Genomic DNA, 16,724 nt, shown 5'->3' on the forward strand with positions numbered 1-16,724 from the left:
TTCCCAGAGACCTGATCGAATGAAACAGAATTTTTGAAAGAAGTATTCAACAAGAAAGTTTCTTGAATGTCATTTGAATATGTTTAGTAAAATACTGCAAAAAATGAAAATACTAAGTCTAGTAATATAAGAAAAAAAAAAGGAATACTTAAGTTAGTGAAAAGTGTCCATCCTTTCATAAAACCTCTTTAGGCATTTATGTTTGAAAGAAACCTTGCCTGTGAATCCCAAACCTAAGGGATCTCAATGAATTTATAGTACATATGAAAATAGACAAATACATATTTAGGGTTAACTAATTGTCAGTAATTATTTCACTGAATGAATGTATCAGATGCTCAGAAAACGTGTGCAGGAAATCATATTCTGGTGCATATACCTCTCCTGTTCTATTTGCAGAGAGCAAAAATATTACTTAATAGTGTAGAACAATAAAGCACAATGTAACTATGTAATTACTTATAATTTGTATGCAAAGCTTTACATTAATGCACCATTGCATCATTTCATCGAGTGCGCCAGAAAACCACTCTGAAATAAATTATAAGTCCATTGCAATGTTGCATACTGCTACACAATTGTCCCCAAATTAATGAAGCCATCACTAAAAGGTGATGTAACTAGAGCAACATAACCAGAATAGCTGATGACAGATAGCACAGCTCATAGTAATGATTACAAAATGTTAATTGAGCAAGGAACACAACAGACGAGACGAATGATACCAGAGACCAGACATCAGCGAGCACCTGGCTGTTCAAGCTGCGGTGGTTGAACTCGATGACCCTTCTGCGTCTTTTTCCTTCTCTTCATTTTTTCAGATGACTTCTGGTTCAAACTTTGGATCATGAAATATTCCAGCTAAAACAAAATGTATTTTTGAAAAACCCTGCTTATTTAAGAACAGCCTAGACATCAGACTAAGGAGAACGAGTGGATGCTGTATGCAGGACTGAAGCTGTTGCCTCTCTGAACATCATCCAGGAGAATCCCAGCACCTCTTTACTAGGAGCAGGTACCAAATGTAGTTGGAATTAATACAATTTTAAAGTCTATTTTTTCCAATGTTGGTCATTACTTGTATTTAATCTTCCCACAAATGACATCTGCACAGATATTAAGTTTACTGCCTTGCATAGGTGCTAATTACAGAGAAGAATGAGACTTGATGGATAACGCTCAGGTGCAAGTGATGGAAGTGACAAAACCATATACGAGCTCTTCAGCTTGAAACAAACCCACAAAATGCAAAGCTACTGTGTACTCTGAAAAAAATCCCATTACAGGGTGGTCTTTGTGGACCAGGTTTGTTTCACAGGCTGCAAGTATCATCCCTGCAATAAAAAATTACCCGAAGGGAAATGATCCCTTTTACAGGAATGAAGAGGCACAAAGGGTGGTTCAGTTCGAGTTTATGCATGTCTTAAATGCTTTCATCACCTAAGGTATTACTGTAGCACATATAATGCTTTCTAAAAAGTAGAAAAATACTCTGATTGGACCAGGTGTTGAGTGAATTCTGCATTTTTACTTGGGAATAAAAACATCCAATAAAAACAGACCAGCTATTTCAATTTACCATCAAATTCCACGGAAATAGACTGTACTTACACACCAGGGACAACAGCACAGACCATGTGAAATTACTGTGCTGAAAGAACTGCACTTTTTTGTTCAAGCTCAAATGTCATTGGGAAAGAAACCAAAAGGTCCCAAATAAGGCTGGGGTTAAAACACCTTACAACCACAAGTGAAATATCAGCGTGAAATAATTCTGTGGAGAAGACAAGTCTGAAAATCTGTATTCTGGAACTGCTCAGTGGGCTTCCCTGACTTCGGGAGAGTGGGAAAACAACAAGTTTATTAGAAGAGGGACATTTTAACAAGCTTCTCAGCTTCTGCTTTGTTCAGTGTTGCTGCAGCTGACCCCAGGATCTGCTCAGGGTTGCAAAAGTGTGTCATGACTGCAAACCAAGCAACCACAATAATATACTAAAAAAACCCAGGCAATTCAACAGTCTTACCTGTCTTACTTTACAAGTAGAAAAGCTGTGAGAGTTTGAGCAGTTACAATTAAAAATGCCAGAAGATTATGGAATAATTTGGCTTGTAAGGGGCCTGTGGAGGTCACCCACCCAGGGCAGCTGCTCAAAACAAGATGCGTCTTCAAAGTGGAATGGGGTTGTTTGGAGCCTTATCCAGTTGAGTTTTGGTTATCCCATCCCAGCAAGATAAAAGGACAGGAATAGGGGCATGAAATTCTTGCAGTGTGTGCTGTGAGTTTTCTAAAACTTCCTAGAAGGTAGTTTAAACCAGAGGAACTTTAGTACTACATATTCAGCTGGAATCATAGAATAGCTTAGGTTGGAAGGGACCTTCCACTCAACTGCCATGAGCAGGGACATCTTCACCAGCTCAGGGTGCTCAGAGCCCCGTCCAGCCTGGCCTGGGATGTCTCCAGGGATGGTTCATCCACCACCTCCCTGGCCAACCTGGGGCACCCTCATGGGGGAGAATTTATGCCTAATATCTAAGCTAAACCTGGCACCAGTGGGAACTCAACCTTGGCTCATGGTCTGCCTCCGCTCTCCAAAGCTTTGACCTCGTCCGTGCACCTCCCATGTGTCCCACCCTCCTTCAACCCGGGGGTTTCTCACTCACCACTCCTCCAAAGTACTTCTGTATGTAGAAGTCATTGAGCGTGTGCAGTTCGAGGTAAGTGGCTCCCAGCTCCTTGGCCAGCTGCACTCCCTCGGAGGTGGCCACACAGCTCCTCCTGTCCGAAGTGCACAGGGGGCAGGTGCAAGTCACTCCTGGGGCAAAAAGTGACCAAAAAGAGCCATTTTTTGTCAAATAATCCAGAATATTTCTCTTCCTAAATAACTATACATATGTATTGTTTAAGGAAAATAACGACCACAAAACACTACCAAAAAAACCCCAAACCAACAAACAAACAAAAAAAACACAAACCAAAAAAACAACCAACAAAACCCAAAAGCCAAAAAAAACCCCACAAAACAAAAAAGAAACCCCAACCAACCAACAACCAACCAAAAACAAACAAAAAGGGAAATGGAAACATAGTATTTTTATAGCAAGAAATCTACAACTAATGCAAAAAAACCAAAAAACCCAACTTATGTTTCATTAGCATTGATTCACATAGTTTTGCTAAGTCAGAGAAGCCAAGCAGCACTTCCAGAAGCCAGGTTTGGCTGAACCGGTCTGCAGGTGTTACCATTCATTAATGTTTCCCTTAAACTTGTTTAATTATGGTGGCCTGCCCGTGCAGGAAACATGCACAGCAATGGAAGGGAAAAATTTCCACTGCAGTCCTGGCTGTTAGAGGCATGTATGTACTGCAGAATATGATTTAATTATACATATTATATATATTATTTTTTAAGCCAAAATAGGTGGTTTTTTTTTAAATTATGCCTGTTAACTGATCAAAATCTGTCAGCCAGGCTCAACTTTTCCTAAAGCCAGTAAGAACTGAAGCCAGGGAAGAGCTTGCAAATGTGCTGTGCACGCTCTACACTAATTTTCTCCACTCAGAACTATGGATAACATGCAATAGCACAGCTTTTTGAAAATTCCTTTCAGCAACGCCACTTGCTGCTGCAGATTTGTATCTTAGTAATTCGTATGAGTAAATGGTTGTGTTCTCACATGCCTCCTAGAAACAAAAGGGCTCTGTGTGTGCACAGATCCAGCAGGTCCCAAAGAGAAAATGCGACTGGAGAGCCTGAGCTGTCCCACAGTCACATTGTTTAGGGAGGAAGACAGGAAAAAAGAATTAAAAAAAAATAAAAGTAGAAAATAAAAACTACAGTGGTTGAGTCGTTCATTTTGGTGGTATTGTGTGCTAAAACGAAATGTGCAAGAAAATGTGTTAGGGAAGACAAACATTAGTTCGGTGAGATCTTGCCTTTAGAAAGGCAGATGTATTACCTTTGTATAAATCAGAGTATAAAAATGTTTTATCGTCATCAGTGAATCAGTAAAGGGAAGAAAAATAAAGGTTTACTTGTTACAGAGTTCTTTAATAGCCCTTCCTCAGTCCCTAAGCAAAAATCTATATAAGTAGGCTCTGGCAAAACTGAGCATTATGTCCACATAAGATACACTTCACACAGCTTCATATTTCTTCATACATCATAAAATAAATGTTTACATCTACATCCACCCTATCGCTTGCTTATAGCAGGAGGGATGCTCAGAAACACTTGTTTTAGTCAAACTTGTAAAGTAAAAGGCAGAACTGACAGGTGCAATTTTGCATTCATTGCTTTAGGAAAAAAAGGGAAATAAAAAAATCAGACCCCACAACTAAAAGGGCCATATAAAAATCAACAAAAACGCAATGCAAAACATCTGAAAATACAGAATAAAGTTTGTACATCTGTTCTATTTGTATCTCTGGTGTTCCTTCTGAATGTGATTTGCCTGCTGTCAGCAGACGGAGGTTACTGATGTGTAACAAGCCGTGTGTTCTCCCCAGCATGGGCATCCTCAGCTGCTGGACACCGTGCAAGTCCACATGGTCCTTCCACAGCCAAGTGGCTTTGAGCTTCATATTGATTAGACAGCAACAACACAACTTTGTGCTAGCTAAATATTCAGTGTAAAATCAATTTGCATCAATCTCATAGCAGACGACTGATAAGTCTGGATGCAGTGATGTGCAAACACATAATCTATACCACAGCCGCACTGTATCTATACCACAGCAATGCTGCTGTGATGCGGCAGCATGTGGCACCTTGTGGTACCACCTTTGTAGTATGTCCATTCATCCAAGGACATCCTACAGGATTTCCAGGCTTTTCCCACGCCCTCTCCGGTGGTTACAAGCTGAGGGACCCAATCTCATACACTGGAGATATTTTATAGCCGAGACACAACTAGAGAGAGTTTACAACCACAGGGTTCAACTCATAAAGCCAAATGCGCACCCAAAGCATTAGATTTGATCCCAGCATATGATGGCTTCAGTACTCAAAATGAGCCCATGAGAAAGATGGGACAGACTTTAGAGCAGGGCCTGTTGTGACAGGACAAGGGGTGATGGTTTAGACTAAAGGAGGGAGATTCAGGCTGGACATGAGGAAGGAATTGTTGTCCTGAGGGTGGTGAGAGCCTGTGCCAGGTACCCAGAGAGGTGGTGGATGAACCATCCCTGAGACACCCCAGGCCAGGCTGGACGGGGCTCTGAGCACCCTGAGCTGGTGCAGATGTCCCTGTCATGGCAGCTGGGTTGAAGGTCCCTTCCCACTCAAACTATCTCATGATTCTATGATTCATTCATTGCCAGGGTTAATTAAGCATAATGTTCTTGCCAATACACCAGTTTACAGTACTATAGCACACACACGCATTACTGTCATGCTCGCAGACTGTTTCTGTCAACAACTTGGAAAAACAATCATCTTCTGTTGAAATTGCAGCATCTCTAACTCCCAAGTGAGATTTTAACTGTTACTACAGGAGACTGAGTACATACCATTTTTTCTGGCACCAATGGCAGAAATTATTACTGGGACCGAAGAGTGGTTTAATGCCTTTTTTATCATTGGGATGTAACTCTCCTTGAGTTCTTGAAATGAAGTCTTGTCATTGACAGAGTATTTAATCACAATAATATCAGCTCTTCCAATGAGACTGCGAGAGGTGTACCAGTCACTGTCGAATATATCCTAAACAGAAGAAACACAAATCAGTAATTTCCTGCCTATAAAGGGAAAGGTGAACTATTCAACAGCCCTAATGCAAAACCTTACAGAAGTATTTTTAACTGATAACTTAATCTCTTATTTGAAGACGTGAAACAAAGAGCAGAATTCATGCTTTGTAATTTCCTTGTTTGGAGAACAAGTTGTCCATTATAATAAACCGTAAATCTCTTTTATGAGTTCAGGAATTCTTCAGGAAGAATTAAAAAATAGGGTTTATCGAGGAATATACTTTGCAGGAAGAAACTTTACTGGTTTAATTACTTTTAATTACCTTTCAAAAATGTTTTTAAGGAAATAAAAGCAGCTTCAGTGGCAAAGATTTGCAGCAATTTATACAAGCCTACTATTTATCACAATATTTTAGGAAAGGGGTTACCCAGAACTATGCCATGTACCTATGAATTTTTAATCCGAGTTTTATCAGTTAGGTATGATTATTATCTGCTTCACAAGAGCTTCCATGAAGCCTTAACAAGCGTTAATGTCTTCAGGGTAAGGACTTCAATCACATATCTAAACTTTCTTTTTTGACTTCATATTCCATTTCTCATTGATCTGTGCTTTAAGTGTAAGACTTACACTGGAAAATTATCTTGTATCCTGTTAACATACAACTGTGCTGCAACTACATTTAATATACAGTTATTACTAGCACTTTTGTCATGAGAACTGTAATTTTACAATTTTTGCTTCACCTAAAGACAGCTCATAACCACCAGTGAAATCCATGGCTTTTCACATGTGCTGCATTGGAAGTTCTTGACGGAAATCTGGAAATGGTCCAGGAACTAAAAAGTCAACTCAAGAATCTAAAATACTATGATGACCTCTTGGAAAAGAGAGACCTTATTATTGGAAGGGGGTGGTCAGTAGGTCAGAGAGGTTCTCCTGCCCCTCTGCTCTGCCCTGGGGAGACCACACCTGGAATCTTGTGTCCAGCTGTGGCCCCTCAGTTCCAGCAGGACAGGGAACTGCTGCAGAGAGTCCAGCGCAGCCACCAAGATGCTGCAGGGAGTGGAGCATCTCCCGTGTGAGGAAAGGCTGAGGGAGCTGGGGCTCTGGAGCTGGACAAGAGGACACTGAGGGGGGACTCATTCCTGGGGATCAATATGGAAAGGGGCGGTGTCAGGAGGATGGAGCCAGGCTCTGCTGGTGACACCAGTGACAGGACAACGGGCAATGGGTGCAAACTGGAACACAGGAGGTCCCGCTGGAAGAGGAGAAGCAACTTGTTTGGGGTGAGGGTGTCAGAGCCTGGCCCAGGCTGCCCAGGGGGTTGTGGAGTCTCCTTCTGTGCAGACATTCCAACCCGCCTGGACACCTTCCTGTGTAACCTCATCTGGGTGTTCCTGCTCCATGGGGGGATTGCACTGGATGAGCTTTACAGGGCCATTCAACCCCTCACATTCTGTGATTATTGTGGCCCTTTGATACTTAAAGGGGGCTTGTAAGAAAGGTGCAGAGACGCTTTTTAGGAGGGCAGTGACTGGAAGTGACAAAAAGGACCCGAAGTTTGACTTGGAGATGGCCAATGCGATTTTTGAAGGGCAGGTCACAGAAATAAGAGCATTACAGATGGTAACCAGAGAAACATGTAAAATATTATTAGTATTCAAAAAGTGACTTGCATTGTCAATACAATTATTTTTGGTCCCTTCAAAAGACTCATTGTTTGAAATCTGTGGTGAACTAGCGACAGTGTTCTTAAGTACAAGCGGGTGCATGAACTTGATGGAAATGCGTCAGTTGGCAAATATTTGTGTAGACTGTCAGTGCACATAGTACCCAATTGAAGTGTTGTCTTTACAAAGAAATAATTCAGAAAATAAACCTGAAATATAATATGTATTCCGATTAGTTTCTTGAGTAGACGTTCTGTACTAAGAAAACCACAGAAAACTGTTACAACAAATTATCAAGAATAGCTCTCCAATGATTCACCATGTTCACAAGAGCTTTCAAAGCACTGCCCTTGATATTTGTTTTTTCAGTTGACTCAGTTAGAGACTGTTATAATCCCAGGCTAAGGAAAATCTCCACCAGCATTTAACAGAATCGTTTAAGCTGTGTGAAGAATACAAAATTAAAACAGAAACACAATTTTAGCACCTATAGCAGTAAGACTACCAGCGACAGTGCTTTGTGGCACCCAGCTAGATGGGCATTTGCAGAACTTGATCACATATTCCATCAAAAATTGAGAATTGTTGAGAGACAGCTTCAATATGCTTTAGCTGATGAAGATTGCTAGAGAGTTTTTAGCAGGGTTATATACATTTAATGTGACAGAGGCTTAAGAGAAAAGTACTATACAAACAATACAAGAGAAAATACTATACAAACAAAACAATAATATAGGATATTTAGGCAGACAGAAAACATGCCTGTCCTTTTGCAATTCACTTCTAGCTGCCTGTATTCAAGTAACCAGCCCTGGTTTGCACATGCTCATCTCTGTGAGCTCTGCAATAACCAGCAGCATTACCGCTCAGGTTTGGAGCCCAGATGTATAAATATGCAAGAATTCTGACATGAGTTTAAGTATTAATAATAAAAAATATATTTATGGAAACTTCTTGCAGAATGTAATATGTATTATTCACACGTTGCGATGTGTTCGTGAATGGTTTGCAGCTCCCTCTTGTTTATAACAGAGCTAAATGTCTAACACACTATGACACCATTTCGTGTTACAAAACAGAAAGATTTGGGGAAAAATTTGGTGAATATGAACACAGCCGTGCCCAAGGAAAGAACCTTCTTGTTGATGGGAATCTCAACAGAGTATGTTGAAGTAGACTCGTGTTTGTGTGTGCATATAGCATATAGCTATATATAGTTATAGGCATATAGCAAAACAGCAGCTTAAGAGGTCAATATCACATAGCAAATTAAAAAACAAAAAAATCAGATTTTTTTTTTTTCTAGTGAAAACAATAGAATAAGAAAAGCAGTTGTATTTTGGTAAGCAAAACAAAAAGAAAAAGGAAATATGTTCATTACCTCGTATGATTCTCCTACCCTTTTTGTGCTTAACCCAACTTGCTGTGTTTCCAATCCTGCAGGTGGAGGGAAATCTAGCAAAACTCTTATGAAAGCAGCCACAGAGATGTGCAAACATCCTTTTTTTCCCCCTTTATTTTGTTTAACGATAGGGGAAATGAATTCTATGGAGACGTGGTGATGCTGTGACAGCTGCCCAGGTGTGCGTGGCTGCGATTGCAGCAGCTTGTGGAGGTCTGTGCTTTCCACCAGTGCCCTGTGCCACGACTGCATGTCTCTTAATCATGTCACAAAGCATTTTCCCATAGTTTATGAAGTTCTGGTGTGGATTGACACCACTTTCCCCAGGCACGAGCCAGCCAGGGGTAAATCAATAAGTGAAAAACAGAGAACGCGCCAACCAACATCTCACAACGCATGATTTCTGTTACAGTTCTGCAGTTTCTTTGTGCCCTCGTATATTAGATTTAAAACCTTCAAAAGCCCATTCTTGAAGATGGATGTCACACTTAAAAACACAGAGGAGAAAGACGCATTTCTGGAGGTCTTGATGCAATTAGTTTCATTTTACACCAGCAGAGCATAGCCTGTTCTGTGCTGGGAAAATCCTCCGGACCTCCCAAAGTATCACTGAGACAGAGCGTCTGGACCTTCATCCAAATTAAGCTAATTAAATTGATTATCACTTTTAGGGGAACTTTCATGCAAAAATCGCAGAGAAAATTCTGCAGATGATGAACCGCACCACAGTTTGGATTCAGGAATAACCTCAATTCCAGGCTCCAACTATGAAATTTATGTAGCGGCTGTTCCTCATCATGCTTCCTGCTCTTAGCACGTTCCACTTCCCAAGACAGCTATTGACAAAAGGAAACAGTAACTGCATAGCTAAGGTTATTATAATATGACCTTATTAATTATAATTATCCTCCTATCGCTATTCCTCTCAGGACTTATTAGCAAAAAAGCTCCATTCTTTCATTGCACATCTCCATTATACACATTTCATAATATATTCATGCCATTAGTAAAAGCTACTTCTCAAGCGTTAACACTGAAAATAAAGCCTTCAGAGGCAACGAAGACATAGTTTTCCTACACGGCCCCTCAAGAGGACAATACTTGCTTTGTTAAAAATAACTTATGAATGCCATTATGGAATGGCAATGAAATCCACTGTGCCCCTGCAATGCCCACACGCTTTCTAAATGCCGCTGGTAAATGTCCCCATGTCCAACAAGACCAGCGCTTGGTTTGGGGCAGCAACGACAGCAAAGGTTCCTCTGAAATGAATAATCACCCAGGTCCACAGCAGAACAGACTTTTCAGGTCTGGTCTCCATAAGCTACTTGTCCCCTGAACTTTGCATAGGAGGAAGCAGCTTCTTCAGAAATCAAGGGAATTCAGACCACAACCCCAGACTGTCACTTTTGTTCTTCCAAAACAGCTTTAACTGGTTGAGCTGACCCAGAAACAAAATTAATGAAGGCTAGCATTGTCTGCTGTTGTCCTCTCATAAGGCAATTTAATAATGTTTGTAGAAAGGAAAAATAAGGAGCACCGTAGGGAAAATAATTTACCACGATACGATCACTTGTTCTAAACTGCCAGCCTGAGACAGCCACACTTAGAAATGTGAAAGGGTGACATACTAAACAAATGGAAAGTTGCAAGCTATGGTTTTGTACAGAAGCAGTAATATAACCCAATTTCTTAAAGTAAGAAGTAAAATTTAGAAGTGGATCAGATTCCTTTACCTTGAGACACGTTAACATGTGGCCAGACTGGCCAGCAAAGGGAGCACGGGGAGCCAGGTAACAGCACCATGGGTAGGACTATGGAGGTGAGAAAGCTCACGGGGTTCAGTTGGTGTAATAAAAAGAGCAGAAAGATGTGAAAAGACTTGTGGAAAGAGATATTGAAAGTAAGAATGCAAAAAAAGAGTAATAATATTGCAGTTAATGTATTTGAGCACTATTGAGTTCCAGAGCAGCTACCAACACATCGGAGCATCCATCAAATCCAGCACTGGGTGCCCTCCAAACCTTCTCAAACATTTATGGTGCTGGGAACAGGGTGATGTCAGTGACTTTCTTGAAACTACACAGTTTTTGTAAACTAGGAGGAAATTTTACCCATTCTGGGAGTATTGTTGCCTTGGGAAAGAAAAGCAAATGAAAAAACAAAACCACAAACAAACAACCAGTAGCTCACAAAAGAAAAGGTTAAAAAGGACAGCAAGACTCCCCAGCCCAGGATTAAAATGCGTTTATCCTTATGGCACAGCTCCAAGCAAGCGAGCAAAGCACGAGAGGTGGTGTGGGCAGGGGACACTCACAGTGAGGCTTTCATTCTGCCACTTCTTTTACAGCGTCGTAGTGAAGTGAATTAAAATACACATTACAGCTTCGATGCTGGGGTCCATTCTGAAGTTGACACCAGACATTACGAGTTTTGCCTGCACTTTTTCTACAGTTCTTGCTTGTACATATGCAGAAGCACAATAAAATTCAATACAAAGTGGCTGAAGCTGCAAACTACAAGCAAGCCAATGAAACAGCAACTCAATTCCAAAAACTGTCAAATCTTGTATAGAGTGCTAAATAATGCTAACTAATCCAAAGCAAATCTTAAAATTCATCTTGCAAATTACTCCTTGTGAGTTACTAGCTCCCATACTGAAGCCTGACCCCCAAAATATGAGCAAAACTGGGACATGTTAGTTCAACGTGCTTTATGAGAGCACAACCCGAGCATGCATTAGCTTGCTAATCAGCTATTAAAATCACAATATTCAGCATGGGCGTTAGCACACAGGTAGGATTTCCCTAGTTCTTTATGTCTCCTCTCACCCTGGGTCTGCATTTTTGGTCAAAGCCTCTTGCAGCCACATGAACCAAGGTTGTGGGTCCAGTTGTGTATCTATTCCCTGCACATGGGAGGTATCACCACGCAGCTTTGCAGCTCAGGACACAATGGGCTGTAGTGATACACCCCGTGATGGTAACACAGAGATCAACGTGGGTTTGGAAAGAGTGACATTTTGTCTGCAGATTTTGAAAATTACACTCTACCACTATCTCTACAGCCCCGTGTCATCTGCGTTAATGATAACATCCCCCTCAAGCTCAGCATGTCCACCCTGCACCCAGCCACTCCATGGGAAAGAGCTGCTCACAACATGCTCCTCCTGTTTTATTTTTACTGAGAATCCTTTTGTCCTATCCCTGCAGCTTGGCAGCCACATTTGGTCACCCCAAATATGAAACACCACCCTCCCATGGCATTGCTCCCGCTGTTTCAGCAGCCACGTGCCCAGTGGGATGATGCCACCATGGTCCAGACCTTTCATGCTTCTCCCACCCATCAGTGCACAAGCACTTCGGCAGCTGCTGAAAAACCCCACTGCAGCCCTTTCGAAGAGACATAACACATCATAAGAAGCCAAATACCATAGCATAATCAGGAAGAGATCAAGCCACTCTTGCTGTTGACCCCTTCTGTAGGCTCAAAAAGTTCATCAGTGACCTGGGCTGACAAAGACACGTACAGCAGCAAACAGAAACATGAACAAACTCATTCTGTACCACAAAACTTCTCACACAAGGGTCCCCCCAGGCACTGGGGAGCTCTGCTTGGTAAAGTCACATCCACACTGCTTTTGCAGGCTGATAAATGTAGAGGACAAGGAGCAGCTGGGCATTCTTGAGTTTGGGGAGTCACAGCTTTGAGTTCCTGGGTTTATGTCTAAGACTGACTTACCTTAATTGCATGGACTTAATCTAGAAGAGACATAAATCTCTGCTAAAGTACAAATCTGCTTTTACTTTATGCTCAGATGATAGAGGTGGAAATAATAAGAGGCCCACCATCTCACCAGCTCCATGCTTTAGAAACGTGCAACAAGAAGGTTTTTCCATTAAGAATATGAGTTGAGGCAACATCAGTCAACATTTAGAATTTTCCTGTACCATTTCCCCCAGCTACCAGAGGAACACTCCTGAAATAACCACCATGACATGGCAAACCTCAGGCATCTAGACTATGGAAAACAATCCTGTTCCACCCAGCACTAGCAAGGAGAGAGCTTTGCTCAGAGCAAATAACCTCCTGCAGAGCCCAGTCCACCTATCTGAGGGGTCTTCTACTAAGAGAAAGATGGCAGCTGTTCTTCACCGTTCCCAGTAATAAATCTCTTGCCAGCTTTAGCTGAGAAAGGAAAAACCAAGAGACCTCAGAAAGGTAACGCGCCAGACAATAACAAACCATCTTTTGAAGGGCAAAATGACAAGTTCTGCAGAACTGAAGAGCCTTGTTTTGCAGAAGAGCAAATGCAAATAAAACAACACCGAAACACATGACCCGTGTCTCCAATCTGGGTCCTTTCTTCGCCCTTCTCCAGCCATCCCTGCCTGAATTGCCACCTCCCTTACCAACCCCCAGTCCTCTGGGACACCCTTTGGAGTCCTACACCCTCCCTTTGTATTCAGGAGCTTCTGCTCGCTGCTGCGCCAGCGACTCGAGCAAACCACACGTGCAGGTCTCATGGGGCTTCAAAGATTGAAACCAGGATCCCCCAGCCCATCTGAACCTGCTCTCGTAAGCACAGCTGACAAAAGGCTTGAGAAACAGAGAACAGGACCATTCGCTCTTAATATCAGACTCCTGATTATTTATTTCTGGAACTGCCAGGATTTCTGCGGATTCGAAAAAAAGGTTTCCCTTATGGGACTGCAAAATTCAGTCTAAGGATAGAATTATGGAGCTGAAACTGATTATTGTTTTAATTTCCAAAAGCTGCTAAGCTTAATTTTTTTTTTTTTTAAGGCTGCTAAGTAGTCACTAAATATGTTTTAATTTAGATTACCAGTGTAATTTCCTACCCGATGATTGATCTGCTCATACTCATAACTGAGTTATCTCACTTACTAACAAAAGTGCTGACAACCTGGAAAAGTGCCAAAATCCCTTTTGTTTACCTTCAAACTAAGTAAATAATGTTAAGATGTGAGTCTTCATTATTTCAATAAATAAATTAAAAAAATGACTCCATGTGTCGTATTTTGCAAAATATCAGATCTTATAATCTGTCATTTTTCAAAGCTGGAAAGCTCACTGACTTGTCATTTTTACAGAAGAAAAAGGAAAAGGTAAGCTTTGTTTTATTGTTGATAAATACTTGAAGAGAGTACTTATGGTGCAGCGTTACATAAAAGGGGTCCTTGTTTACCCCTGGATTATCTTCAGCCAAGTTTTCACTCAACAGCATAATTGAATATATCACCTTCCTACAGGGGGGTGGGCAGTGGCTTGTTAATGAGAAACTTTCTGCCGCACCTTCCAGACTTTGCAGCGTTTGCCTTGCCAACGTTTTACATGCTTTTACCATTTGCAAGGTTGAAAATACGAATAAAACCCCACAAGAATGAAAATGATTTAAAATTTAAATTTAAGATTTGCGTTTGATGAGGACAGCTAACGCTGTTAAGTCTGTTTAAAAGGCGAGGCTGATGTCTTACCCAGACAGGACAATCGTGCACCAGCAGCCGGACGTTTCCGAACACACAGGCTCGGTACTCGGTGAAAACCGCGTTTCCGAGGTGACCGGCGGACCCGCTGCTGTCGGTCTGGGAAACGAGGGCGCTTCTCCTGAGGTAGCTCCAGATCAGGCTCGGCTGCTGATTGTCCTCAGAAAACCCGTCCCTTTCGTTCCCCAAGGCTACAATATTAACCGACCTAAAATTTTTTTAAAAGTAGTAAAAAACGAAGCTGTGTTAGCGAAGATGAAAGGCAGGGATAAGCGAAAAAAAGGAAAACAACACCCTTAAATCGAAACTAACATATCAATGCTTCCAAATCTTCTCCCCTACCTGGATCTTAGCCCCCCCGCCCCCCAAAATCAACAGCAAAACACATACATGATCTCAAATCCAACAGCAGAGTGAGAGCAAAGTGGAAAAGAAGCCTGGAAACGCCGCCTGCATTACAAATCCGCGGCCGGGCGGGCGGTCCGTCTGTCCGTCTTTCCGTGCCCGCGCTCAGCCCCGCTGGACCCGCCGCCCCCGGGAGTCCCGGCGCGTCCTCCCCCTGCGGAGAGTCGGGGTGACCCGGTGCCGGTACCAGTGGCACCAGCACCAGTGGCACCAGCTCCAGCAGCGGTACCGGTACCGACAGTACCGGCGGTATCAGCAGCAGCAGTTCCAGCACCAGCAGCAGTTCCAGTAGCAGTGGCAGCAGCAGCAGCAATACCAGTACCAGCAGTACCAGTACCAGTAGGACTAGCAGCAGTAGTGGTACCAGTACCAACAGGAGCAGCAGGAGCAGCAGCGGTACCAGTGATACCAGTACTAGCCGTAGCAGTGGTACCAGTACCAGCAGTAGCAGTAGCAGTAGTAGAAGTGGTACCAGTACGAGAAGTAGCAGTGGTACCAATACCAGCAGGAGCAGCAGGAGTGGTGGTAGCAGTACCAGCAATTCCAGCAGCAGCAGTACCAGCAGTAGCAGCAGTACCAGCACCAACAATACCAGCAGGACCAGTGGTAACAGTACCCGCAATTCCAGCAGCACCAGTACTAGCAGCAGTACCAGCAGTAGCAGTACCAGCAATACCAGTAGGAGCAGCGGTACCGGTACCAGCAACACCAGCAGCAGCAGTACCAGCAATTCCAGCAGCAGCAGTACCAGCAACACCAGCAGCAGCGATACCAGTACCAAGAACAGCAGTAGCAGCAGTGGTACCAGTACCAACAATTCCAGCAGCAGCAGTGGTACCAGTACCAGCAATTCCAGCAGCAGCAGTGGTACCAGCAGCAGCCCGGGCACCGGTGTCTGCGTTACTCAGCAGCTGTCGGTGAACCAGAGGCGCCCGGGGATGCGGCGGCTGCTCGGTCACGGCCATGGCATCCTGACGTCAGCCGGGGAGCGGAGCACGAGCCACGGGCTGGGCTGACGTGCCTGCGGAGCCAACGCGCTGCAGCCAGCTCAGCACAGCAGAAAAAGGCCTCCCGAGCCCCGTGGGAGCGTTCGCAGGGCATCCTGCGGAAAATAACACCAGCATCGCAGTGCCGGGGCAGTGCCAGCACATCTGCACCAAGGGCTGCCACAGCTGGAGGAGAGCAACGCAACAAATCCTCTGTTAGAGTGGTTTGGGGTTTTTTTAGGTAAATAGTATCTATTCTTTCAATGTTAGGCTGACAATTTCTTAAATGCCTATGTAGATTTCTTTTTAGCATTTGTGTGCTGTTTAAAGCACTGTTTTAAAAAAAGGACTATCTCTAATTGCAATAAAATAAACACAAATACCTGGAAGTAAATCCATTCTAAAGTGGCGTGTTATCTGTCAAGTACCACCACACGCATTAGAGGAAAAAGAGGGAAACAAACAACCAAATCAAGCCAAACAAACGCCCCCAAACCAACCAACCAACCAACCAACCAAACCCCCCCCTCCCCAGCAAATAAAAAAACAAAAAAAACAAACCACAAACACACAACACCAAACAAACAAAAACCATCACAGAGTACAAATATTTTAGACACATTTCATTATAAATAAACACCTTGTATTATGCCAACACTTCCCACTGGCAAGAGCTTATTCAACACAGGTCTTGATACAATTATCAACAGAATAATTAACAGACCTTTGCCTGCAATGCCTCATGCTCTGAGAAGAAGGTTCCATTCCACCATTGGTGAATTTTGGAGATGATAATTGATGTCACTGCCAAAGTTTTATACCAACTTTGTGTTGATTGGCCGGGACATTTTTGAAGATCATAAGCATTAGTTGTATGCTAATGAAGTCATATATTAGTTTTTATATTTTTATTATGAAATCTGTGGGCTTTATTGAAACCAAAACTAAACCAAAACAATAAACAACAAACAAAACACCACACACACACAAAGCCCAAGAAGAACATGAACAAAGCCAAACATAAACCAAATAAACAAAAAGAAAAATTACCAACCTTTTTG

General features: G+C 42.6%; 1 protein-coding gene across 1 annotated transcript in view; it reads right to left on the minus strand.

The window, feature by feature from the left end:
* Window positions 1-15,642, minus strand: part of RHOBTB3 (Rho related BTB domain containing 3) — a gene marked incomplete at both ends in the record, with an annotated part of 31,328 nt that extends 15,686 nt beyond the window's left edge. The window contains 5 exons of the mRNA XM_080362177.1: window positions 750-861; window positions 2,662-2,813; window positions 5,510-5,702; window positions 14,264-14,480; window positions 14,732-15,642. Of these exons, the coding sequence (XP_080218303.1) occupies window positions 750-861; window positions 2,662-2,813; window positions 5,510-5,702; window positions 14,264-14,480; window positions 14,732-15,642 (1,585 nt within the window). The remainder of the gene's footprint in view (window positions 1-749; window positions 862-2,661; window positions 2,814-5,509; window positions 5,703-14,263; window positions 14,481-14,731) is intronic.
* Window positions 15,643-16,724: the final 1,082 nt, after the last annotated feature.

This window comes from Nesoenas mayeri (assembly GCF_963082525.1).
Source record: "Nesoenas mayeri genome assembly, chromosome: Z".
NCBI classification, from domain to species: Eukaryota; Metazoa; Chordata; class Aves; order Columbiformes; family Columbidae; genus Nesoenas; species Nesoenas mayeri.